At 50.1% G+C, this 24,401-nt stretch overlaps 4 protein-coding genes across 4 annotated transcripts; 1 reads left to right on the forward strand and 3 right to left on the reverse strand.

Annotated features, from left to right (window-relative positions):
• Positions 1–78: 78 nt before the first annotated feature.
• Positions 79–3,254, forward strand: M431DRAFT_116744 (hypothetical protein; the record flags this gene model as incomplete). The annotated part of the gene is made up of 6 exons (XM_024911971.1): positions 79–328; positions 392–733; positions 792–852; positions 908–1,010; positions 1,069–1,186; positions 1,272–3,254. Exons 1-6 carry the CDS (start codon positions 179–181, stop codon positions 3,252–3,254), a joined length of 2,757 nt encoding a protein of 918 aa, XP_024773217.1. The 5' UTR covers positions 79–178.
• A 1,347-nt stretch (positions 3,255–4,601) lies between these two features.
• Positions 4,602–6,143, reverse strand: M431DRAFT_87806 (hypothetical protein; the record flags this gene model as incomplete). The annotated part of the gene is made up of 2 exons (XM_024923834.1): positions 4,602–5,326; positions 5,534–6,143. The coding sequence occupies 2 exons, from the start codon at positions 6,141–6,143 to the stop codon at positions 4,602–4,604; spliced, it is 1,335 nt and encodes a 444-aa protein (XP_024773218.1).
• Positions 6,144–7,558: 1,415 nt separating this feature from the next.
• M431DRAFT_520527 (hypothetical protein) lies at positions 7,559–8,878 on the reverse strand (the record flags this gene model as incomplete). Its single annotated transcript, XM_024920432.1, has 3 exons — positions 7,559–7,757; positions 7,825–8,620; positions 8,690–8,878. The coding sequence occupies 3 exons, from the start codon at positions 8,876–8,878 to the stop codon at positions 7,576–7,578; spliced, it is 1,167 nt and encodes a 388-aa protein (XP_024773219.1). The 3' UTR covers positions 7,559–7,575.
• Positions 8,879–10,727: 1,849 nt separating this feature from the next.
• On the reverse strand, positions 10,728–23,226 carry M431DRAFT_87171 (hypothetical protein; the record flags this gene model as incomplete). Its single annotated transcript, XM_024923769.1, has 7 exons — positions 10,728–13,009; positions 13,083–13,697; positions 13,776–15,141; positions 15,202–15,674; positions 15,757–18,771; positions 18,841–21,870; positions 21,945–23,226. The coding sequence occupies 7 exons, from the start codon at positions 23,224–23,226 to the stop codon at positions 10,728–10,730; spliced, it is 12,063 nt and encodes a 4,020-aa protein (XP_024773220.1).
• Positions 23,227–24,401: the final 1,175 nt, after the last annotated feature.

A 24,401-nucleotide genomic window follows, 5' to 3' on the forward strand; every position in this document is an offset into this window, starting at 1 on the left:
ATCAATCGATCGTTGTCAGTGGACATATACGATCATTTGAGACTCTAATCATGTATAAGTATCGGGTGGTTGTCCTGGATAAATGCAAGGCTTGCCAACGATACCGCAGATAAGAGCTGATCTTGAGATCGTCTCTGGTCTGAGGTGACCCCCTTGTTCCTTCGTAACGAGTTCCAACATGCGCTTATTAAACTTTTTGACGGTCCTGACGGCTGCTGCCGGGGGACTTTCTGTTGAAGCTTCCTTGTTGAGACGCGACGATGCTTCTGCCACCAACGACACTTCGTCTGCCCCCATTCCTAATCGCTATATCGTGGAGTTTGCGGAGGTCAGTTCTGAATTATAAGCAAGTTCTCTCGTCCTTTACCTACATGCTAATGAGGGTGATCAGGGTGTTAATCCTCAACAAGCAGCGAGTGATCTCGCGAATGCAGGGGCTTCTGTGCTTAAAATTTTTGACTCAGATGTCTTCAGTGGTGCATCAGTATTGTCGGATACGCATAATCTGGACACACTACAATCACTTACACCAGTCCTTCGATCATGGCACTCCAAGAAGATCAAATTAACAGCCCCTATTGCAACCTCACAAACGTTCGGTCCTGGTGCGGCAAGTGCCAACTTCTCCGTCCATCACATGACTGGCGTGGATAAGCTTCATGAAGCCGGAATTCTAGGAAAGGGTGCTAAAGTAGCTGTTGTCGATACCGGCGTTTGGTATCCACACCACGCGGTAAGAGAATCTTTTCATTTTCTATTGGCAAGAGATCCCTAAACTCATTCTCCAACAGCTCGGTGGTGGTTTTGGACCTGGCTTCAAAGTTGCTGGGGGTTACGATCTTGTTGGCACTTGTATGTAACAAAAGTCCTTCTTATACATATGATACACTTACTTATCAGTCGCCAGGGTGGGGTTATAACACTTCAGACAAGTCACCGAAGCCAGATCCGCTAGATGGCCTAGGACATGGAACTCACGTCTCGGGAATCATTGCCGGACAGGCCGACAGGTTAGTCAGCTAATATATAGCTGTTCATGGTGAATGTCTCAAAGCTAATTTAACGCAGCTATGTCGGGGTAGCACCTGAGGCTTCCTTGTATGTTTACAAGGTTTTCGGTGATTATGCAGATTACACCGACACTGACACACTTATTGATGCCTTCCTGATGGCGTACAGCGATGGGGTATGTTGCAATATATCATCCTACCTAACAGTCATCGCCCTTTTTTCCCCTTTAGTACTAATAAACACACGTCACGCCTCTTTAGGCCGATATCATCACGTCATCTGTTGGTGGTCAATCTGGCTTCTCAGATGATCCATGGGCGGTGACCGCCTCCCGTCTCGCGGAAAAGGGCGTGGTAGTAACTATTGCCAACGGCAACGACGGTACTAGTGGCCCCTTTAGTGAGAGTAATGGCTCGAACGGCGAGTTTGTTCTCGCCGTGGCTTCTGTCAATTCCGATGTCACTGCAGAGGCTGCTTTTGAGGCTACATTCGAAAGCCATACTTCGAAGAAGATCACTGTCTCATACCAAGCGTCAGTCTTCTGGGACTCGGCTGCATATGATGGATGGCCTATCGTTCCATTTAATACTGATCCTTCTGCCCCAACTGACGCCTGCCATGCGTTCAATAGCGGCTGGAATCTCAACTACACAAACTCCATCGTTCTCGTCAGCGACGGTGCATGCAATTGGCAGACGAAGCTCTCTGTGCTCAACGCTTTACACAATTATACATTGCCTATCCTGATATACACTTCCCAATATCCTGTTAGCGCATTTTTCAATGGCTCTGGAGATAGCACGGTCGGCTATATCCCTCTCGATGCAGGTGAAACCTTCATGCAGGCTCTTCGGACTGGTGTTAAAGTCACAGCAAGTTTCAAGAACACTGTCGAGCATCTTAAATTTCTGCCGAGCCCGGCTTTCTATGGAGGAGGAATGCCCAGTTATTACAGCAGCGTTGGCCCCACGAACGATTTAGCACTGAAGCCGGATGTTGCAGCACCTGGTGGAGACATTTTCTCGACTTACCTTGACGATGGCTGGGCAATTTTAAGTGGCACATCTATGGCTACTCCCTACATTGCCGGTGTTGCGGCGCTCTATATAGGCAAGTACGGAGGTAGACATGTCCACGGCCCTGGCTTTGCCAAAGACTTGTCAATGCGAATCATTGCGTCTGGAAAATCACTAGATTGGCTTTCTGACCCATTGAATCCTGGCACCTCTGACATCCGAGCTCCTGTTTTCCAGGTCGGTACTGGCCTGGTGAATGCGTCTAAAGTCCTGAACTTCCAAACGAGCCTGTCATTCTCAAAATTCATGCTCAACGACACGCACAACTTCGAACGATACCACAGCGTTGATATCACAAATAACAGCCCGCGTCCAATTACTTACACGTTTTCTGTCGAAGCTAGCGGCGCAATAGATACGATGGTAAGCAACCAGGACCCTTCAGGAAAGCCTGTTGTTGGAGTGTACACCCAAGTCTTCGCTGCTCCCTACGCTGCTGTCCCGTCAGTGACGCTACCTCACGGCACATTTACCGTCAAACCAGGCCAGACAAAGACGGCGAACATCAACTTTATGTATCCATCGGGCTTGAACGCGACCAACTTGCCGTTATACAGTGGCAAGATCATCATCACGGGAAGCAACGGGGAATCACTCGCAGTACCATACATGGGTGTCGGTGCAAACATTCATAAAGACCTGGATTCGGTATTCTATTACGGCAGCGGGCTTCCCGGCATCACCTCTGGGAGCCGAGGAACACCAATCGGAGACGCTCCTAGCTGGAGCTTCAATGTCAACCCTTTTGTCAAGTCCTACCCTACTTTGCGTCTTGCCTTCAACTTTGATACAACTGAGTTTCGCTGGGATATATTCGAGTCCACTTGGAGGGAGAAAGACTGGACGTACCCCCCTGTCGTCGGTAAGAAAGGCTACGTCGGAGCGGCTTCCCTCTGGTCGAATGGCATTCCGCTTCTCATTCCTAACACAAGCGATGTCTCTGCAACACCGTTTACAGACATACCAAGAAGCATTAGTGGTTCATATGCGTGGCTTTGGTTTGGACAACTCGCGAACGGGTCTCAGATGACACCAGGAACATACTGGATGAGACTGGCGGCGCTACGCCCATTTAGCACCAACCCACAAAACTCTGACAACTGGGACATCTTCACAACGCCGCAATTCCAAGTTACTCCTCTCCCTACTGAGGATAAATTTAGATAATCGGCTTCCTTGTGCTTAGAATACATTAACAGGGTCCATACACACGTAGCCAACCAAGAAGCGTCCTTTCTTCCAAGTTTGCGCACGTCAAATATGCTACTCCTAACTTCCATACATAACTTCGTGTACTTCGTAGAGAGAATCATGTCTGCCTGTCCAGGGTATCTACAAAATATGTCATAGTGGTAGTTAACGATGTTCAAGCTGCGATAACAATCTTATTGATTGGACTTCTACATGTGGAATGCTATGAGACAGGCTGAGGTCAGGCCACGGCCAATCAATGGTCAAACATTTCTTCCGTTTGTGCTGGATCCAAGACGCGGAGAATTATGGATGCAACATAGCGGTAGGTAATTATAACCAGATAGACATGGTGACTATTGGTCGTAATAGCAGTCTTGTTCCATCAAACTTTATTTTGAACTCAGCCACATTGCACATGCATGGCGCGTGTAAAAGCAGTTCATCACGATTAAGACGCTCGTGGTCAACGTTTCATAGTTGTATTTCACCAGTTCGGCCGATGTAATAGCACCTAACGAGTATGTGTTTCACGCCCTGTTTGATCAGAACACGAAAAAAAATCAGGCGTGGAACTAACAAGCTATGAGATCCATAAATTGGTCATTCATGTACTTCACATCGCTCGCACCGATCTCAGCTAGAACGATTGTGGATTAATCAAGCTTGCCAAACACGCGCTACAGACTCAGTAAAGGCTCTGTGATCTTTTTGTTTTGTTCAACAGCAGCCTAAAGATCGTCAATCGGCTGTTCTGGCCTGTCGATCACACTGATATTTCCTAGAACAAGCATACCGGTCAAGACCTCCACCTCCACCTCCACTTTGTCATTTCTTTCACCGCCATCTACTAATTAGTCGTTATTACCAGTTCTTTGGAGCTTTGACAGCTGTGGTTATGGGTCCAGGCTCGAAACAAGGTGATTTCTACAGTCAGTGACGCTGTGCTTTCTGAATTAGAGCACAGGGGTGGAATCTAAAGCCCAAATTCTAAATTAAAGACACTCTAACAGCTATTCTCGTCTAGATCAAGTATTCAACAGTACGTGCATCTGTGAGTATATCCTGTAGTAGAAATAATTTACACTTTGCACACCTTTTTATTTATTTCGCATCGAAATTAATGTTTCCTGCCTCATTATCCTGAAACAAATGCCACGTCATTATATCCCTAATATCGTTCTTGAAATTGCCCTAAAGTGTATTTGTTTGTGGCAAAGTTTTAGCACCACTTCTAGGACAGAAGTGAAGCTGATGTTTTATAAAATCGAATAGGGATCTATGTAAGTACATAACACTACACTAGAAATAAACGCAGATCTGCTATATAAAGTCATCCGCAAGGAATGGTGCTGATAGGGAAGGGCGTTTTTGAGGATTCTTGACAACTTGAACATCAAGCCCCAGCCTTTGGTTGTTCGCCATGTTCCGGAGGCTTTGTATGCACCAATTTTTCTGTTCAATGTTATTTCTTTGTTCCCAATACCAATGAAGGTTAAAAAAATATGCCATGACGCCTTGAGCTTGGAGTGTGTTGTCTGCTAGGCCCTTATCTAGCGTCCTTCTAATATAGTCGGCAAATCGATCTAAGGTATTATAGTCCTTACCCAAGTTTTTCAAGTCAGCGGATAGCTGAATAGGATCTGAAACAAGTGCTGATAAAGTAGAAAATCGGTTGTGTAACTGCCTGATGAGCAAGTTAAAACGGATCGTTAATGACCAATGAAGCATCCACAGGTCGCTAGCTTGAGCAGCGGTAACGCCTATGTCATGCGGCTGAGGGCTGATGTTGATCTCAGCATCTGAAGCTTCTATCACAATAGGGCATGGAGTAACAGCAGTCATTTCTGGAAGCCATTGATCCAGATTGTTCTCTACTATGGATGCACAATTGAGCAGATATTGTGTCGTGAGGAGGCCTCGCCGTACTTTTTTCTCAGGCTGAAAGACTGTGGCATCTAATCTGTCTGCATACTCACATAGAGTAGGTAGCGTTATAACTGCTTCGATGGCTTTGTGCGTAAGGTAATTCGGATCCTCTTTCTTAGCTAGGCAAAGAGTATTGTATGGTGCATGGCACATAAAATATCCTCGCCTATGTCTCGCTGCGTCATAAAACTAAAGAAGACTGAGTAAATAGTGTGCAGAATTTTAGGGCAATGAACATACGCCAAGATATCGAAGCCTTTGTACAAGAATTCTCGTCAAATCGCTACACGGAAAGTTTGCGCCAAACCGTTGCACCAGATGCAAACCGCCCTTGATGTGTGCCATATAACCGCCATTGGCTCCTTCGCCTGCTAGAAGCTCGACGCGAGAAAAAATCATGATGCTCGCTAAAGCGGATGCAATATCCACAGGAGATGGCTTTTGCCTGACCCATATGTCGCTTCTCCGGAGACCATGGAGTGCATTCGAGTAAAGCTCGGCTGAGCGGTTGATGAGCGCCGCGTCGCCATTTTTACGGCCAACAAAGCCCGTATATAGGGCAAGCAGTCCTTGATTCAGAGTTTCATTCCGACTACTAAGCAAAGTAGCCAATGAGCTTATCCAAGAGCCAGGAGAGTTGACGTTTTGCCGCAGGTCTGTATTTTTAGGGAAAAGCAGGTCCATGAACACGCTGGAAAAGGCATCACAGACCACTGCAGTTTGTCCCAGTTGCATACATAGCGGGGCTTGCAAGTTTGGTTCAGCGAAGCTCCTAGTCTGATCGATAACACCATCAGATCTACCTTCCTCGTGAGTTACCTTCTTGGCATTCCCACCCTTTGGCCAAGTTTTACTCGTCGTTATCTTGAAGCTGTAACTGCGCTCATAACCCAGGCATTTCCTGCCAGTAGTGAAGCAACGCTGACACTCCGGCATTTCAAAGTCACACTGCCAAGTTCCTAGTTAATCATTGCATTGTGAACGCAACTGCAAAGATTCATAACGTACTCTGACCTTCCTTCGGCGACATGTCCCACAGGCCCCTCTGTGGTGTTGTTTGGAGTCCATTTGAGGTAGTGATTCCTGAAAGCTACCAATAATGTGAACAGTGAAATACGAGTATCGAAAGGATGGAACGGAATAGGATACTTTGTGCGAGTTCAAGCAGTAGCCTAACTTTTGCAGCCTTCAGTGACTTCGGTGACTCTTTGACCCGCCAACCACAAAGCTTTTGGCTCCAGAATCGTTGCTTACGCTGTTCTTCAGAGCATAAACGCATGAACCATGTGAACCATTAGCGTAACAGGATGGAACGTCATCAAGCAATACGCTAACCAAAAACGGTATATGTTTGCCGAGATACTGCATTAGCACCTCCAGGGGCTGCTTTCAGTGGATTTATTCTTAGTCTTAGTTGGCACTAATAATCCATAACCTACACACGAGATTTCACTTACTCTATGAGTGTGAAAGACGTCGTTATAACAGCCCACATTGTTGACCAAGAGTTGCTTCTGGGAAGACTCAGACATTGCAAGATCATCCTGTATGTTCTAGACATGACTGTTTGGAAACAGTTAAAAACAACGGTGTGGTAATTTTCACTATCTTCCCGTACTTTTTTGCTAACCCAAATGACCGCAATGTTGATTGAATGGACATGAAATATTCCCCTTTTAGCCGTAAAGATTTCTAGTACAACTCTGATACTTTCACCAAGCATCTTTTCTCCACTGAGGCATTTGAGGATATGTAATTCAATAGAGGCTGAGGAGCGAGTTAATTGCAGTAGTGCTTTGTTAAGAGCGTGTGGGGGTTGAAGTGCCTTTGCACACATCTGTCCCCCGTATACCTTAACCTATACATTTACTACGTAGTTTCCCATGTTTTATCTCCCACTGAATAGTCTATCCTCAAGAGAGTTGAGCAGCACTGCGGCTGACAGGATACTAGTTAATACTGGCTAAAACTTTAACCCAGCACACTCAGCCAGGGTACTGCACAGCTTTTATAAGATGCCGTTAACAACTGCGGTAATATTGGTGGCAACCCCCTCCCAAGGCTAATAATAAATTATGGAATGGCGAGTTGGCATACGAGGACCAATGTAGCATGAGGAACATAACATCTACTTGTCCAAATCTATGCGACGTATACGACACAACCTGGACGGGTTGCAGGGCCCCTCTATCAAAGTCCGGGCCTATTACCATAATACCCAATGTAGAAGTACTGCTCGTTGCATGGCCGTGAGATAATGGTGCATTGCTGGAATTTGTTTCCAGAATCGTCGATCATCTCTACGGACACATTTATTTGGAAATAGACTCTCTGATTCATTGTACGTAGTAGTAGCTTTTTTTTTGCCTCACACGGATCCATCGCCGGAATCTTGTGAGTGTGCTTGTGTGAAGACCCCCCCTTTAGTAGCGGTAGTCGCTGGCGCCATTGCTATGTGCTCGCCTTGTTTTTCACCGTTCTTCGATTCGCCATAGGGCGCAATAGAGGCTTGGAACCGATACCAAGTGCTGGATCTCTCTTTCATCCAATCTTGAGGTGACATCAACGTTAGCATGGTGAAATTCTTGAAAAATCTGCACATTCAATCCAGACATACCATTTAGCTTGTATGATATTTCCACGGGAATCGGCAACCAGGTAAACAGTGCGGCGACTTGACCAAAGCCCCATTCGTTGTCCTCAAAATCAGGCCCTGCCACCTTGATGAGCTCACCTCTTTGGCCCCAGAGCTTGACCAGCCCCCATATCATGCCCACTAACGATAGTGTGGTCAGCAGCCCCCACACAATCGCCATAACAGTCAAGACCCTCCGTAAGCTTGGCCGTTGCTTGATCCGAGGGAACACAGTAGTGGCAGTTTGCGCAAAGAATGATATGATGCACAAGCTGGCAGCCGTATACACCACGGCCTTGTTATATGGGACTGGCGTGATCTTGCGGAAAGCCGGTTCGTTCTGGCAACCTAAGCTGGCCTGCAGCCAGTCCGTCTCTGAATGCCCTGACAGTTGGCTTTGGGATAAAGCGGCAGTGGCCAGAGTGAAGCCCAAAAGGAACTGAAAGAATCGCTGCCACCACTTGGCGATTGGGTGAACGAGGCAGAAAAATATTACTAACAGAGAATTAAGCTGCACAAAGTTCAATATCTGCATCTCGGCAATTTCGAAGATTGTAGGATGTTGGCCCATGCGAACTAGCGTCGCCACCGCAGACGCCAGAATGAGAAACCCATTAGACTCCCAAAAAATCGACTGCACGTCGATGCTTTCTCTGAAGAGTTTCCGCAGCATGAAGAAGTCCCCCGAGGGGAGAAAATTCTCAAATATATCAAGACCGCGCAAAAGAGGCCCAAAAATAATAGTTAAAGCAACTTGAAAGGAATATGCATACATCATCTACCAACTTGGTTAGGAAATGGCGCTTGACGATGTTTGCGGGGCAGAATTAATGAAGAGCCCACTTACTCCAATGCCAGATAAGTCTGGATTTCCCGTGCCAAATGTGAGGATACATAGATTTGGACATTGTTCAATCTCGGCCGTAATATTGAGTTCATGTTCCGTTGCGTAATCAAAGAATGCTTCAATGGTAGTAAAGTTGCAGTCCACGGATACTGCCTCCAAAACCGTGGAAATACTCTTCAAGTACGCCATATTATAATATGCTGATGCATGAAAAGGCGCTTGGGACAGATTAGGTGACCAGCCTACGGCCCATTTATGCTTCAGTTGCTTTGGTTCAACATTCCTGGGTTTATGTGCCGCATCTGACATAAATTAAGCTACATGCAAGCCTTCGCATTCTGTATCCCTATAAATAAAAAGTTGGACAAATTAACGACTGGGATATATATTTGGTATGTTACGAAACTATAAATAGGCGCAGTGGTCTTCTTCTGGCTGATAGTTTGCAACAGATATATCAGTAGCCCTACTTAAAGATACTGTATTGTTGCTTATAACAAGAACGACCATGGCCTCCAGAATCCAGCGACAGCTCGGCCGAGTTCTAGCAACGCCAACTGAAATGCAATATCAAGGTCACTTCTATGTTAACAAGCAGCATGAACAAACTGTCAGTTTGTGAATCTGACTTTTACAAAGAAGAAGTTCTGAATTGAGAGAATAGGCGAGGATGATCTTCCTAAAGCATACGCAACCATACGATTTCGGCGTTATGTGAAATGCCGAGCTTGTATGTGGCCCCGCCAAGCTCGGACGCGGTTTCTCTTTTCAGATACAACCGGCGTTACATTCCACTGTGCTCATGATCGTCTGACAGGCTGTATCTGGGTCAAGTGTAGGGTGATCATTGGCCACCAAGTAATCTAAATATAAGTTTGGGTAAGCAAATAGTCTCTTGCCTAAGAAGATTGAGTAAATTTACAAAGAAAGATAGGAATTGCACTTCGCAAGTCCCATAGAGAGCCATTTACCAATATCGCGATGTCATTAATTACTATATTTAACTATCAACTACGTAGCAAAACTTTCTGAATTGTCCACGGTTGGTTGACAATAAGAGAACGTATGCTTGAACTGGCTCAACCAGAACCTGAACACAACATGGGAAATACGTAGTTCTATCATAAGGACCAAGGCGGGGACAGGAACCAGAATCTGATTTACTGCAGCAGCCGCAACTGCACTGCTCTTCAGATAAAGTCCCTATTACAGTTAAGGGATATTTGAGTTAACTAGCGTGTCTGGCTTCATTTATCTAGATACAGGACGGCATTTTAACGAAGGAATCCGGTTTTGTGACAGTTTAACCAATCACACTACCCATTCTTGAATGATGAGGTTAACTGTAAATTATTCTCTGTTAATATAAATCCGTTGGCCTATCAATCTATCTAAAATCGATTGGTTACAACGGTACTCAGTATGCCTTGAGAACAATAACCCAGCACTAAGTAATAATATTCTAGAATGATAGGGCCAGTCAGTGAAATGATTTGAAGCTTGATAAAATCACTTTGAATGAGCTTATTGTACGAAGCTATGATCTCATCTTCATAATACGGCCCTTGTTGCCATGGTGCCGTTTGTAGCCTCTATCGAGTTCTGACACTTGCTGGGTAACGATGCACAAAATTGCGTACTGCGCTCCACTGGAGATCATCTAGTACCCAAATATTCCGGGTACTTAGGCCATAAGCTACATTGCTGTTATTTATGTAAGAATGTCAGCGCCGAACTGAAAGTTCTGTCACACGCTAATAAATGTCTAGGTCCCAATGGCATCGTCCCAACGGCATCCCATATCTCAGGGTATCATGTGGTGGTGAATCACAGCGGCTTCATCTTCACCTGTCATATGACGAACTCGGCCAAACTCCACTGATATCCTTCCAACTCTTACGTCTCACACTCGTCCTTTTTTAGGGGGTAAATGGTTCGGTGAAAGAAATAAAATATGTTTTGCTACACGAGAAATGTTCTAGTTACAAATGAAGAAAAGAGTGTAAATGACGCAAGAAACAGTAACTACCCATATCGTTCATCTTCTCATCTCCAACTTCGTGCCGTTTACACTCCCTTCTTTCTCAATGGCTATCTCATGTGACGCAAGGAAATAAGGGAACCCGGCCGTTTTAATTTTACCAATCCACTTTAGCAGCGGTATTTTCTCGAGATTGCCGCTGCCGCTTTGCTCCTGATTAAAGCATGCAGCAAGCTCTGCGCCCGTGACGGTGAGAAGACTCTCATAATTGCGAAACTGAACTGAGCCGGACCGCTCCTCATTATTGAGCAAGGCCTCGCAGAGCCATTGCGCTGTCAGCACCGCGGGGAGCATGTCTAGACGACCAGACCACCCGCTCAAGTCGGGTGTTGCGCGTATAATGCTACCATAGTGGGTGAACTCATCCAGAAGGGCTTGGGGGGCATCCTGTCGCATTGATGCGGGGCAGAGGCGGTAGATGGACGATGGGACACCCAGATCTGCCGCAGAACGCTCCAGGATGCGCTCACTGGCCCACCTAGTTGCTGCATAGCCACTGCTTCCGTCTGTGGGAGGCGGATGCGCCGCAGCCGACACTGCACTTCCATCGAGTGCCGCGGTACTCCCACCAAATAGGCTTGCCGTGGAGATATAATGGATCGGCACACGGCGAGGCGCGGCCAGCTTGACCAAGTCGCTCGTCGAGGCGACGTTGATGGGGCGTAGCACGTGGTAGCTGTCCCAGAAAGAGCGAGCGGCGCCCATGTGCAGTATGGCATCAGCCGTGGCCGAAAGCTCGTTGAATTCCTCTTTGGAGAGACCCAGCAATGGTGATGACAAGTCTCCTGGGTGGTGGACGACCTTGGGTGATGAGTACGCTCTTTCAATGTCTCGCACGGCCAAACAATGGATCACATCGACATCCGGCCTCGCGTCAAGCATGGGGAGCAGGTGCTTGGAGAGGAAGCCGGTGGCGCCCGTAATCACGATTGTTGCTCCTTTTCTGGCTCGGTCGACGGGCACGGGGGCAATGGCAGGGGCAGAGACAGTAGGGGGCCTGGTGTCGTACTCCCAGTCAATGGTTTTAACGGAGATGGTTTCCTCGACCTTTTGTGCCATTTCGCCCAGAGTATTGGCACCAAGAAGATCGACAAGGGGCACAGCGGCACGGAACCTCTTCCGGATCTCGGATTGCAGGCGAATGATCAATAGTGAGTTGCCACCGACCAGGAAGAAACTAGTGGACGGAGTAATGTCAAAACCAAGTTGATCGATGGCTTTCCCCAAGACACCCCGCCATAGGCCCTTGAGCTGAATCATGGTCTCTGTCAGTTCTGCATCGTCACTAGCATCGGGCCGACCAACTCTCTGGGGCAGAGGTAAGCTTTTGACAGCCTTGCGGTCTACCTTGGAGTGATTGGTCAGAGGCAGCTCGTCGATGGGAATAGCCACGACAGGAATCATGTACTGCGGAACTGGGAGGTTGTGTAGTAGCTGTTGGAGGAATGCTTCCTTGTCCGCAATGGTGCACTCTGGTACAAAAACCACATGAGCGACCAGGAACTCCGGATCGCCCTCGCGTAGCGTGACCACAGCTTCTCGCAGAGCCCCCTGGGAAGCCGCAACAATATTGCTCTCGATATCGCTGAGCTCGATGCGTAGTCCGCGGATCTTGACCTGCGTGTCACCCGCCATACGACTGTGGAAGACCATCGTGCCATCCTGGTTCATGTGGCCAATGTCTCCTGTGAGGTACATGCGTGTCCAGCCGTTTGCGATATCCTCCTCTGTGGCAAATGGGTTAGGTAAGAAGTGTTTATCGGTGAGCTCTTGGTTTTTCAAGTAGCCAAGCGACACGCCTGTACCACCGATGCAGAGCTGTCCCGGCATACCAGCGGGCAGCGGCCTCAATTCCTCGTCGACGGCGTACATGTAATACCCAGGCAACGAGTAGCCGCAGGGAATACGACCCACACGCTCTAACGCTTCCCTGTCTCGGTACGGAATCTCCATTTTGGTGGAAGATATAGAAATCTCCGTGGGTCCGTATGAGTTGAAGAAGTGGAGCTGTGGAAGGTCGAGGTCCGCGAATTGCTGCGTGACGGTCGTCGTGAGCGATTCGCCGCCTCCGAAAGCAAAGCGCCAAGAAGTGGCGAGTCGGAGGCTTTCACGGCCATATAACATCCATAGCGAATACTCGGACGGGGTAGCCTTGGTGTACGTGATGCCCTGCTCTTGGATAATTTTGGTAATCTCCAGTGCGTTGCCGCGTTTGTCCCAAGGAACGACATACACCATGCCGCCGTTAACGAGGCCTGTGTAAATCTGGTCCGAAGAGTCTATCCGAAGGAAATGGTTACTGAAAGCTGCAAGGAAAGCAAGAATGGAAATTGGCTAGGTCAAATAACTTACGGTTAAAGGTAAAGGCACTCTGCTGGAGCACACGTTCGGGTCCCAGCTTCCAGGTCTTTGTATAGCCTTCGATCTCATTCCTCAGGCCCTCGTGGGTGACCATGATGCCTTTAGGCGTTCCTGTGGAACCGCTCGTATACAAAATTGCGGCAGTCGAGTGCGCTCGTGAGTCGTTGATAACCTCATTTGAAGGAGAGGTCTTTACGAGGGATACATCAATGAGTCGTGCCGAGGGTACACCGAGCTGAGACGCATCATCTAACGTGGAGGCATCTGCTAAGATCGCTGTAGGCTCACAATCCTGGGCGACGGCTGCCAGACGCGGCAGGGGATTGCGAAGATCAAGCGGAACGTAAATCGCACCCAGCCGCATGATGGCAAGCATCGAACACGGCCAGTCGGAAGTTGCCTGCTGGAATACAAGTACCCGTAGTCCAGGTCCGACTCCCGCTTCTTGCAAGGCCTCGGCGATGGCGTGAATGCGGTTGATCATTGACGCATAAGTCAGTGCCTTACCTGTGCCGTCCATAAGGGCAACCTTGTCTGGATTCTCCCGAGCAACCTGGTCGATTCGAAGGGGCAGCGTCTCTGGCCAGTCGGAAACGAGCTTCGGGCCTGTTGAATATTGGATAAGAGTTAGCCTCTTCAACAGTACAAATTATAATTGTGTTAGATAGGAAGAGGAAAACTTACCGCGACCAACTTGGACGGCTTCCGCCAGCTGCTTCTCACTAAACCGGGGGATCGCACTCATCACCAGGGAAGGTTCACTAGTGAGAACCTCAAGGAAGTGGACATAGGTATCGCAAAGCAGCTGGGTCGCTTCTTGGTCATAGATACTCTTTTGCCCGCGGAAAAAGATGAAAGCCGCGGCATCCGTTTCGGTAACGTCAACGGTTATATCATACGCCGTCTTCCCTGTGTGTACCTCTTCTGACATGCGCATTTGGCAGTTGCCCCAAGTCTGTTCCTCCTGGTGGCCTTGGCGGTAGTCGATAAAGGCCTGGAAAAATGGGCTGTGTGTCGAAGAGCGTGCAACGTTCAGCTCTGACAACAGGACATCAAAGGGCACCCGCGAGTTCTCCAGCGCGGCATGGCTAATCTTGCGCGCCTCCGCGATGGCCTCGGTGAATGGCTGGTTGGCTTGACGGCGGAATCGCAATGTCAGCAAGTTGAGGAAGAACCCTATACTTCCCATCAAGCTGCTGTCATGGCGAGCCCCATCAGCAACTCCAATGGTCAATTCATCTGCGTCGGTAAAACAAAAGAGTAGGGCTTTGAAGGCAGCCAGGTATAGATGGAATGGAGTGGACCGCTGCTGCTTGGCGACCGTTCGGACCTTTGCAGCTAAGGCGGCGTCGACTCGAGCTTGAACCTGGTGAGTATCGAACTTGGCCATGGGAACTCGGGCGTTTGTTCGGGCCATGGGAAGTAGAGGGAGCACGGGTGGCTGCTCGCCATCCGGGAAAATACGCCGCCAAAACGCCAACTCCTTTTTCATTTCGCCATTCTCAAAGGCCTGGCGCTGTGCCTTTGAGAAATCTGGGTACTGCTTCGGGGCCGGCCCGAGAGACTCACCCTTGTACGCCTTTTCTAAATCCGAAAGGAAAACCTGTAAACTGATGCCGTCCATGATGATGTGGTGGTGGTACATAAGAAGGAAATGCGATGACGGCGAGAGCGTGAGAAGTACCAGCTTCAGCAGCTCGCCGCTCGCCATGTCAAGGTCGTGGGCCCGCAGGCTTTGATACTCTGAAGCGACATCATCTTCAGAGTCTATTTTCTTGCAGATCAGGCGTACTGGGGAACTAGGGAGAACCTTCTGGTAAGCCTGGGAAGCATCGGTCTCGTCTTGTACAAAACAGGTGCGCAGAGCCTCGTGTCTGGAAGCGACAAGGCGGACGGCTCTCTCCATATCACCCACGTCCAGGTTGCCCTTGATGTGGTAGTAGTACGCCACGTTGTGAGTCCTCTGGTCGTCCAACAACTGCTGGAGGAACCAGAAGCGCGACTGCCCAAGAGATATGGGCACGCTCTTGATGAACCGTTTCGCAGGGCGCTTGCGCTCCACTGCCGGCTCGGGAGGTGGTGGGAAGTAGGATTGGAGCTTGGAACTGACCTTCTGAGACAGCCGCGTGGCTTCCGAGGGAGAGCCGGACCGGGTCGACGCCTCGGTGGCCGAATAGCTCGCCGGGCCAGCGCTGAGCAGTGGTGTCCCGGCAGGGCTGACGCTGACTTCAGAGGGGGGACCGTTTGAATCGACAACAAAGGATGGCACCGGGAGAGGCTTGGGCTTCGGGGCTACGGGCTGGGGCTGGGCACTGGAAGCCGGTGGTTGTGATTCCCCTTGTTTACCGACGCTGACAAGGAGTTCTTCAGGCAGTTTGTCCACGGCCCTGTCGCAAAGTTCGGCCAAGGACGCTCCTCCGACCACCTTGAGCACGGGAATGTCCACTCGGACTTCTTTCAAGAACCACGAGCGGACCTCGACCGCGACGAGCGAGTCGATGCCAAGCTCAACAAGCGGCGCATCGTAATCTATATCCTGGCTACCCAGCTGCAGGATCACGCGTAGCTTGGTAGCGAAACATTCTGTTGACACAAGTTTGTTAGCGCAGTTCATCGGTTAATGTTAATGCAGCTCCCCCTATCATCTTCATCCAGCTTGTTTTACCTTTCAGGATGTCCAATGCCTGCTCTCGGCTGGTTGCCTTGACCAGCTGCCGGGCTGCAGGGATGTTGGACTTTTTGTCGGAACTGTCAGACTCCAGCTCGGCCACCTTGGCATCGATGACACAGTGGGAGAAGAAAGGGTTGGTAAACCATGGCCCCTTGATGTTTTCGTCTTCGGAAAAGTTACGAATACCAGACGTCACAACCGCGAAGGGTGTCTCCTCAGCGTCCTTGGGATCCGGTCGGCCAGCTCGGATGGTCTCGGCGAATACCTGTTGCAGATCAGCTTCGGACAGCCGTTGCAGACCGAGCGCGGACAGCTGATCCATGACGATTTGGCCTGCCGACTCAATATATCCGACACCAGCCACCTGTCCAATATCAAAGGTGCTACCTGCCACACCACGACGACGTCTCTGCCTAGAAAGAGAGTTGAGGTAGCCATTGGCGGCCGCATAGTTGGCCTGGCCAAGATTACCGACAACGCATGCGGCTGACGAGAACAAGACAAAGAAATCTAGGTCATCGTCGTAGAAAAGCTGGTCCAGATATATAGCACCATCAATCTTGGGAGCGAGGACTGTTTTCATGTCCTCAACTGTCATCTTGGAAAACAGGGAGTCGTGGAGAACCATAGAACCATGAGCTACGCCGCCAATGGGAGGGCAGGTTGCCCGGATCTCGTTCATAACGGTCTCGACACTGGTTATATCAGTGGAGTCCATCGAATAGATCTTGACGTCTCCGCCGGTTCCCTGGAAGCTCTCGATCCATGCTGGCTCAATGTTGGGGTTACGACTCATCAGGCAGACACATCCGGCTCCATTGGCAACCAGCCACTTGGCGATAGACTGCCCTATCTTACCGGTGAGGCCTACGAGGAGATATGTCTTGTCCCTTGAAAAGAGGCCGGTGCCGTCGATCGAGCTCACGCCCACCTTGACAAGGCCCGTTGAAGGCCAGTATACGGCGCTCGTGGCGTGATAGGTTGCGCTGGTGTCTAGGTGGTCGGCTGCAATGACCAAATCTTTGAGTTCCCCTTGCTCACCAGCCAAGGCAGATGTCAGCTCATCGCCCAAACAGGTTTCTCGGAGGCGATTAGCCAATGTATCGGGATCACAGCTCGAAGCAACCGTGGACTCATTCCGGACTAGAGAAGAGATTTCGATGCGATGGCAAGTCGACGGCAATAGTTGGGAAATCCGCAGGCCGAGTCCAGTGCCAGCAGTCAAGTCCAAGAAGTGAGTAGGTCTGGCACTCGGCATCGCCTTCCGTATGCCATAGTTTGATGCACGTCCGCTAAGTGGTACCCACGCCGAGTTCTCTGTGCCCGATTTATCGTCTGCATCAAAAGTGAAAGTGAATGTGACGGCTGCGGGAGATCCACGGCGAGACAAAGCCGCAGCGAGGAATCTGTCCTTGTTAGAGCAGTGAACAAGCACGCTGCTTCCCGGCGACAGACGGTCGATCAGTGATGAAGCAAGGATTTCGCTAGCAGCGGTGACAAGCAATCGATTGCTTGACTCTGATGGGTTCTTCGCGTAGGTTTTGGCATCCAGGGGTGCTTCCAACGTTGCTACTGGGGCCATGGCCACTGAGTTGGTTGTGGAAAGCACAAGCAATGGACGGCCAGTGGCATCCTCTTTGGAAACGGCGAGGAAGAGATACGAGTCTGAGTGCACATTGAGCGCCAAGAGACTGGAGGAGTCTACCCAGAGAAGGTTGTCTGACCTGCGCGGGACAAGAGACGTGGGCTCTGCCAACGACGGCGGGGAAGTACCGGACGGCGGGATCAAAGTGACAGTCGGGCTACGGATTGGTACCTCTTTATAGATGGTACGTCTGGCCGAATTGAGGCGGGCATTTTGCTCGACGTTGTTGACAAGTCTTGGAAGCAGCAGAGTTCCATTCTCCAAAAAGGCCTCGGACTCCTTGGACCAAAGGATGCGCTGCTGCTCTTCTTGTCCATCAGCTCCAATGGCGGGTGTCTCCCACTCGTCAAGCGCAACCAGCTGCAACAGGTGCTTGGAAATGGCTTTGGGCACATCAGACTGCTGCAGATCAGAGACATCGAGGTGAGCAAGATTGATATGCCCAGACTCGCGACGAACGACACGGCTAAAGGTGATACTCGACATGTGATATGGCTCTTCAATCAGAGCACCCGACGTGATCCACAAGACGTGCTTAGCCAGCTCAAACATGCGCTGCAGACCTCCCATCCCTTCACTAGTAATGTCTTTGAAGATGGGCGAGTCGATATCGACCAGGTTGATAAAAGTACTTTGTGGCGCCAGATCAAGCGATTCCTCGTCGGTGGGCAGGCTATCGAGGATTGTCAGCTCGCCGCAGAAGCGCCTGAGATTATCAGCCAACTCTTCGGCCAGGCGAGCTGTTTGCAGGCTTTGATTTCCAAGAATAACCAAGCTTTCAATGTGTATCGGCGGCGAAAGGGACGAAAGCGGTTGGCGGAGGAATGTGACACGATCATCGACTGCCTGCGAGGCCATAATGGAGAATGGCCAGGCTACCGTGTCGATTTCAGGAGTCACGGCATCGACACCTGCAAACCCAGCCTTGCGCAGAGCCGAATGCCACTGGCCTGGGCTAATGGTCGGTGCCCATCTGCGTCCATCCTCAACTCCAAGCCACCAGCCGGCAAATGTGCCCCAAATGAGCCCGGTGCGGATGGGGTTGTTGTTGGTGATCTCCAGAAGCAACAAGTAGCCACCAGGCTTGAGCAACTTGCGTGTGTTCACCAGCGTTGTGTGAAGCGACTCTGTGGCGTGGAGGACGTTGGATGCAATGACAATGTCGTACGAGTGCTGTTCGTATCCTTGAGCAGATGGGGATTTCTCCACATCAAGTACCTTGAATGTCATCTTGTCGCTGTATTCCTTGAAGATCTCAGCCGCTTTGGCGAAGAATCCTACCGAGATATCAGTGTAGGTATATGAAGCCATCTTGTCGCCCATGGCCTTGAGCACGTATTTCGTAGCTCCACCGGTACCGGCACCTGCAAGTAGAAGAAGTTAGTTACATGAAGCTTTATTAACACCGAAACACATAGATGGGGTATACTTACCAATTTCGAGAATCTTGGTGTGAGGGTAACGATGGGTGATCTGCTTCATCATTGACGCCAAGAACTGGTTGTATCTCTGGAATCCAGAGCCCAGCTTATAAAAGTCATCCAACATGTTGTCTTGTAAAAGGTGCTCCAAAATGGTCGTCTCATTACGGACTGCTGGCGGAATCTTTTCTCCCACGGTGCGGATCATCTTCACATCCAGATTGTCCGGATACTGATCCATGAGAGCATTGATCTCTTCAGCGGTGTCATTGGCCCACTTCCTCTGCAGAGTTGGGTGCTGGCCCTTCTTGGCAAGATCGAGGGTACGCTTCACCCAGTCGTGCAAGTACTTGTAGTGCGGCTGTCCGTTGGCCCACTCGTCATCAGATAGCTCCGAGTCCCATTTTCGAACGTAGTAGTACGCCATCCGTTCGCAGGCATGAGCAAGCTCCTTTTCCAGTGCCGTCGGACGCACTCCTTCAGCGACTGCAGCGCCATCTGGGGCGGCGATGTCGAGCTTTGTGTGGGTAAAGAGAACCCGATCATCAGCCTGGGTGGCGGGAGCGAACGTCTTGATGCTGAGATCTTCGATCTGTACTGCTGAATACTCTCCATCCTCGCTCAGCAAATCTACATATCCCGAAAATGAAGTCGACGTGCCGTCGATAGAGGCATGCACGGGAAGTCGAGTGCCCGTTGCCGGCAGCAAAGAACAGAGGGCCGGGTTAACGCGGACACTTCGAATTCCAGTGGGAACATGTAGAGACCATAGTCGTTCGTCGCCAGGGCTTGAATACGCAAGCATAGCCGCATGGAAAGCGACATCGAGTGTGCTTGGATGGAAGAGATACGGCGAAGTGTCTTCCTCCGAATAGACGTACGTGGCCACCTGTCCGGTAGCGTAGTCAAGCCGACGCTTCATGGACGAAAACGTCTTGAATGGGCCCGAGTAGCCATATCCGAGACCCTCCAAGGTCGAGTAGAAGCGGTCGGCATCGATTGGGAATAAATTGTAGTCTTCGGCCGGGGGAGCCATCAAGGACTCCACGCTCGGGGTGCCCAGAATGATTTTCACAGTTGCAGTGGCTATGAGCTCCATCTCCTGCTCCGACCCAGAGCTGAGAACGGGAAGGGAGTAACAAGAGAAGTTAGCCGCAAGATACTGATTCTGGTGTTGCCGAATGTCCGTCAGCGTGACCAGGGTTTCAACACCAGATGTATCTCCTTCCTCAAATGTGACGGCTCTGGGAATAGCCAGATCGTTCACTTCGAACACCTTCACCTCTTTGTCAGCTGCCAGGAACTTGGATGCCTCCAATGCCATGGCGATGTAACCCGCGGCTGGGAAAACCGTCTGGCTCTGAAGTTGATGGCCCTCCATCCACGGCATCTCTGACACTTTCAGTATGTTGGACCATCGAAGATCCTGTGGGGTGGACTCGGGGAGGATTGTGCCCAAAATCTCATGCGTAGCTTGTTTGCGCCCACGAAGCCTCTTTGACCTGCGTGATTCGTTCCAATGCAGCCTTGCGTGATTCCACTGGTACGACGGCAAACCGACCACGAGCTTTGGCTGACGCTCTTCGTCGCTGACAAGCTTTGTATAACTCTGGAAGTCGACGTGCTGGCTGCCGAAGTGAGTCCATACGAATCCCAGGGCGTCTGAGAAGGCGTTGACATCGTTGGCCCCACGGCTCAAGACACCGCTGTACGGGATGGGAGATGGCCGTAGGTCTGCAATGTTTTGCGTAGCTGGACCCTTGAGGGCGGGATGAGGGCCTACCTCGAGTACGAGGCTAAGTTGCTCGTCGCTGGCGACGGCGTTCTTTACGGCATCAGCAAAGAGCACTGCGTTAGTCATATTGTCTCTCCAGTAAATGTCCTTCAAAGCATCAATGGGCTCCATTCCTTGACTGCTAGGAGTAACGCTGGAGAACCAGACACAGGAGTTGTCTTTTTGGGTCTTGTTAATCTGGATTCCACAGCTCTGCAGAGAGGAAATGTATGGGTCGCCACATGGTAGCATGTGGTGAGAGTGATAGGCAGTGTCGACCTTGAGAACCCTGGCAAACTTCTTTTCATCGTCAAACACCCTCTTCGCATGTGCGACTGCATCAGCATCACCGGAAAGTGTTACACTGGCTGCAGAGTTGTGAGCGGCGACAGCCAAACGACCCTTGAAGGCTCGTAGACTGATGAGATCCTGTGCATCTTCCCACGAAGTGCCCACTGCGATCATTGCACCGCTTTGGCCAGTAGACGCGTTCCCTGCCAGTCGTGCATGCAATCCACGATAGTAGGCAATGCGTACAGCGTCGTCGGCTGAGAAGAATCCGGCGGCATAGGCCGCAGCAATTTCACCAGATGAGTGTCCTACAACGGCTGAGAAACTAATACCAGCCGACTGCAGCAGGTCGACAAGGACGACTTGAATGGCAGTACATAAGGGCTGTGACAACGCGGCCTCACCAATGCGCGACGTATCACTGCTCGCCATGATTTCAGCCTTCAAACTCCATTGGGGTCGGTCTGAAGCCGGAAGGGCAGCCAACGACTGCTCCAATTCATCGATCCTCTTGGCCACGAAGGTAGACGACCTAATCAACTCGGCTCCCATGGATGCCCACTGGGCGCCCTGACCGGTGAAAACGCCCAGGATCTTGGGTCCCGCTGATGCCGCCTTGGAGCTCGCCTTGGTTCCAATGGCGATGTTGGGATTTTGAGCCAACGGGGCAAGCTTGGCGTCAATCTTGGACACCAATTCCTCAATGTTCAATGCCGACAAGGCCAGCTTGGTGGGGAACTGGCTCCTGCGAGACTGCAGCGTCCAGGCAAGGTCCTTGGCGTTGACCTTCTCCTGTTGTGTCCTGAGATAATCTGCCGTTGCACGCAGCTGGGCGACAAGCGAGCTCTCTGAAAAGGCCGAGAAAACGAAGGGTGTAAAGATGGCACCATCTTGGCTGCCAGATGTACCTTCACTTTGGCCTGACGGGCCCCGATACTCTTCAAGGATAGCATGGGCATTGCTTCCACCAAAACCTGCTCTTGTCAGATCAACACGATCACTCAAAGGATCTACCTCTACGATGAGTATAAAAAAGGCAGAAATGACTTACCAAAGCTGTTGACACTAGCGCGTCGCGGAACACCTGCCGGGAGTTGCGGCCATGGGATGACTTCCGTAGGGACTTGGAGTCCCTTGTAGAAAGGCTCAATATCTGGGTTAAGGCGCTGGAACAAGAGGTTGGGGGCAATCACGCCGTTCTGAATGCTCCCAGAGGCCTTCAGAAGTCCTGCAAGACCGGCTGAACCTTCAAGATGCCCTATCACCGTCTTGATGGAGCCTACATACAGAGGCGTATCGCCGGCGCTTTTATGGCGACCAAAAGACTGATAGATAGCAGCGGCCTCCTTTGGATCTCCGGCCTTAGTGCCCGTGCCGTGGGCCTCAAAGAACTGCGGGCTATCTTCAGCACAACGCTCCGGGTCCAGCCCGGCCTGGGCGTAGGTTTGCCGAATCAGTGCTGCTTGAGCTTCGGTGCTGGGTACCGTAATGCCATTAGAGTAACCGTCTTGGTTAGACCCAGTGTGCCGGATGAGACATTCAATGTGATCGCCATCTGCAATCGCATCGCTAAGGCGCTTCAAAACAATGGCCGCCATACCCTCTCCACGAGCATAACCGTCGGCGTCGGCGTCCCACATGCGCGAACGTCCGGTTGGAGAAAGCATCTTCAACTTACTTTCAATCACATACATTTCGGGATTGAGGATCACTTGTGTACCGCATGCAAGGGCGACTCGCGACTCGCCTGTGCGAAGGGCTTTTACAGCCTGGTGCACGGCGATGAGACTCGATGAACAAGCCGTGTCGATAGTCATACTGGGACCATGCCAGTCAAAGAAGTATGACACACGGTTGGAGATTATAGCACGGTTAACTCCAGTGGCAAAGTAAGTTGGGACAGTGTTCAAGTCGCGAATACCGGTATCGTTATAGTCGACGCCCATAGTGCCGGTAAACACGGCCGTGTCGGAGCCCCGGAGGCTCTCCATGGTGTGACCGCCAGCCTCAAGGGCTTCATAGACAGTCTCCAAAAGGATCCTCTGCTGTGGATCCATCGAATCCGCCTCATTGGGGCTGATGTTGAAAAAGGTAGTGTCGAAGAGGCGCAGGTCTTCTTGTAGGAGATAAGATTTCCTCACATTGGTGGCGCCGTGGTGTTTTCCATCTGGGTGATAGAATCCGGTCGTGTCGAATCGGTCTGAGGGGATATCCGTACACACATCCTTTGGGTCTTCCAGCAATTTCCAGAGAGCAGAAGGAGAATTAACGCCTCCAGGGAACCGACAAGCGCTTCCCACGATTGCGATCGGCTCCAGATTTTGGGATCCCATGGCGATGGAAGTGATAGTGAAAACGGCTGGTGTAGAATGTAACTGAGTGTGGGAAGCAAACAGGTTTGTCTGTCTATAGCAGGTTGTTTGTTGAATACAGCCTTGCCGTTCAGCAGATAATGGGACTGGATGGGGTTGATATCTTCACAACATCTTGTTGGCAACGTAGATTATTGTTTTAGTCTTTTCTAAGACTGGTCAGTGCCTGACAGTTAGAGAGCCTTCTTTTCGGTTGCTATCATGGTCCTTCGCCTAGTCGCCGACAATATTTCATTCATGTCAGCCGATATCCCCGATTGCCCGGCCCCGAAGTTTATATGTATCAGTGGAGTATTGTGCGTATTCATTCCGAGTTCAGGTAGATATTCGGCGGTCAGATCTTCAAAATCCTCTAGGTGGTCTAGTTTGCTTCACGGCGTTCGGCTGTAATGGATTACATGTCACCGAAAAGTTGGCGGGTCTATTCCGTCTCCGGCGAGCAATTCTCCTCGGAGAAAAACTATATTCTTAATAACTTTCAGCTTGTCTCATCAATTCGTTGTTGTGATCAAACGAAAAGCAATCAATGAACAAGAGAACAAACGAATAGACAAGCAAACAAACAAACACATAAACGATATTCGGCGGTTAATGACGTGAGCCTGACCCTTGAAGCGGCTGCATGTCTCCCCCACCCACGTTCTTCATGGCTGTCAGCCTCAGCAAAGTGGATTAGCCTCTTCTAAGCATGTCCCAACCTACATTGAAAGCCATGGAGACATTCTGGCTACTTGCTATGTAAAGAAACCCCAATGGCTACGGCGTATCCATGGTTTCTGAGACAAAAGTCTCGAGCTGTTATTGGTAGTCGTTTAATGAAACAATATCACGTAGCAAGCATCTTCAACTCTGCTGTAACATGTACTGCATTCCGGAAGGCGCCCACATATATAGAATAAAAGAAACAAATAGAGAATTCAACAATCGCAAGGAGGATGTATACGGTTCACTGGATAAATCAGACTTGCTCAGAGATTCACGCGGACATCTTAGATCTTTTCGATTTATACACTAGTAACACAGGAAAAGAAAAAGTAAATTGAAGGAAAAATTGGAATCATAACTAACTAGGTTTTTGGGTAGTGGAGCCGGTGGCGTACTATGAGTCCTCCATTCGCCCATCAGACCCTATATCA

The sequence above is a fragment of the Trichoderma harzianum genome (genome assembly GCF_003025095.1).
Source record: "Trichoderma harzianum CBS 226.95 unplaced genomic scaffold M431scaffold_7, whole genome shotgun sequence".
In the NCBI taxonomy this organism is placed as follows: domain Eukaryota; kingdom Fungi; phylum Ascomycota; class Sordariomycetes; order Hypocreales; family Hypocreaceae; genus Trichoderma; species Trichoderma harzianum.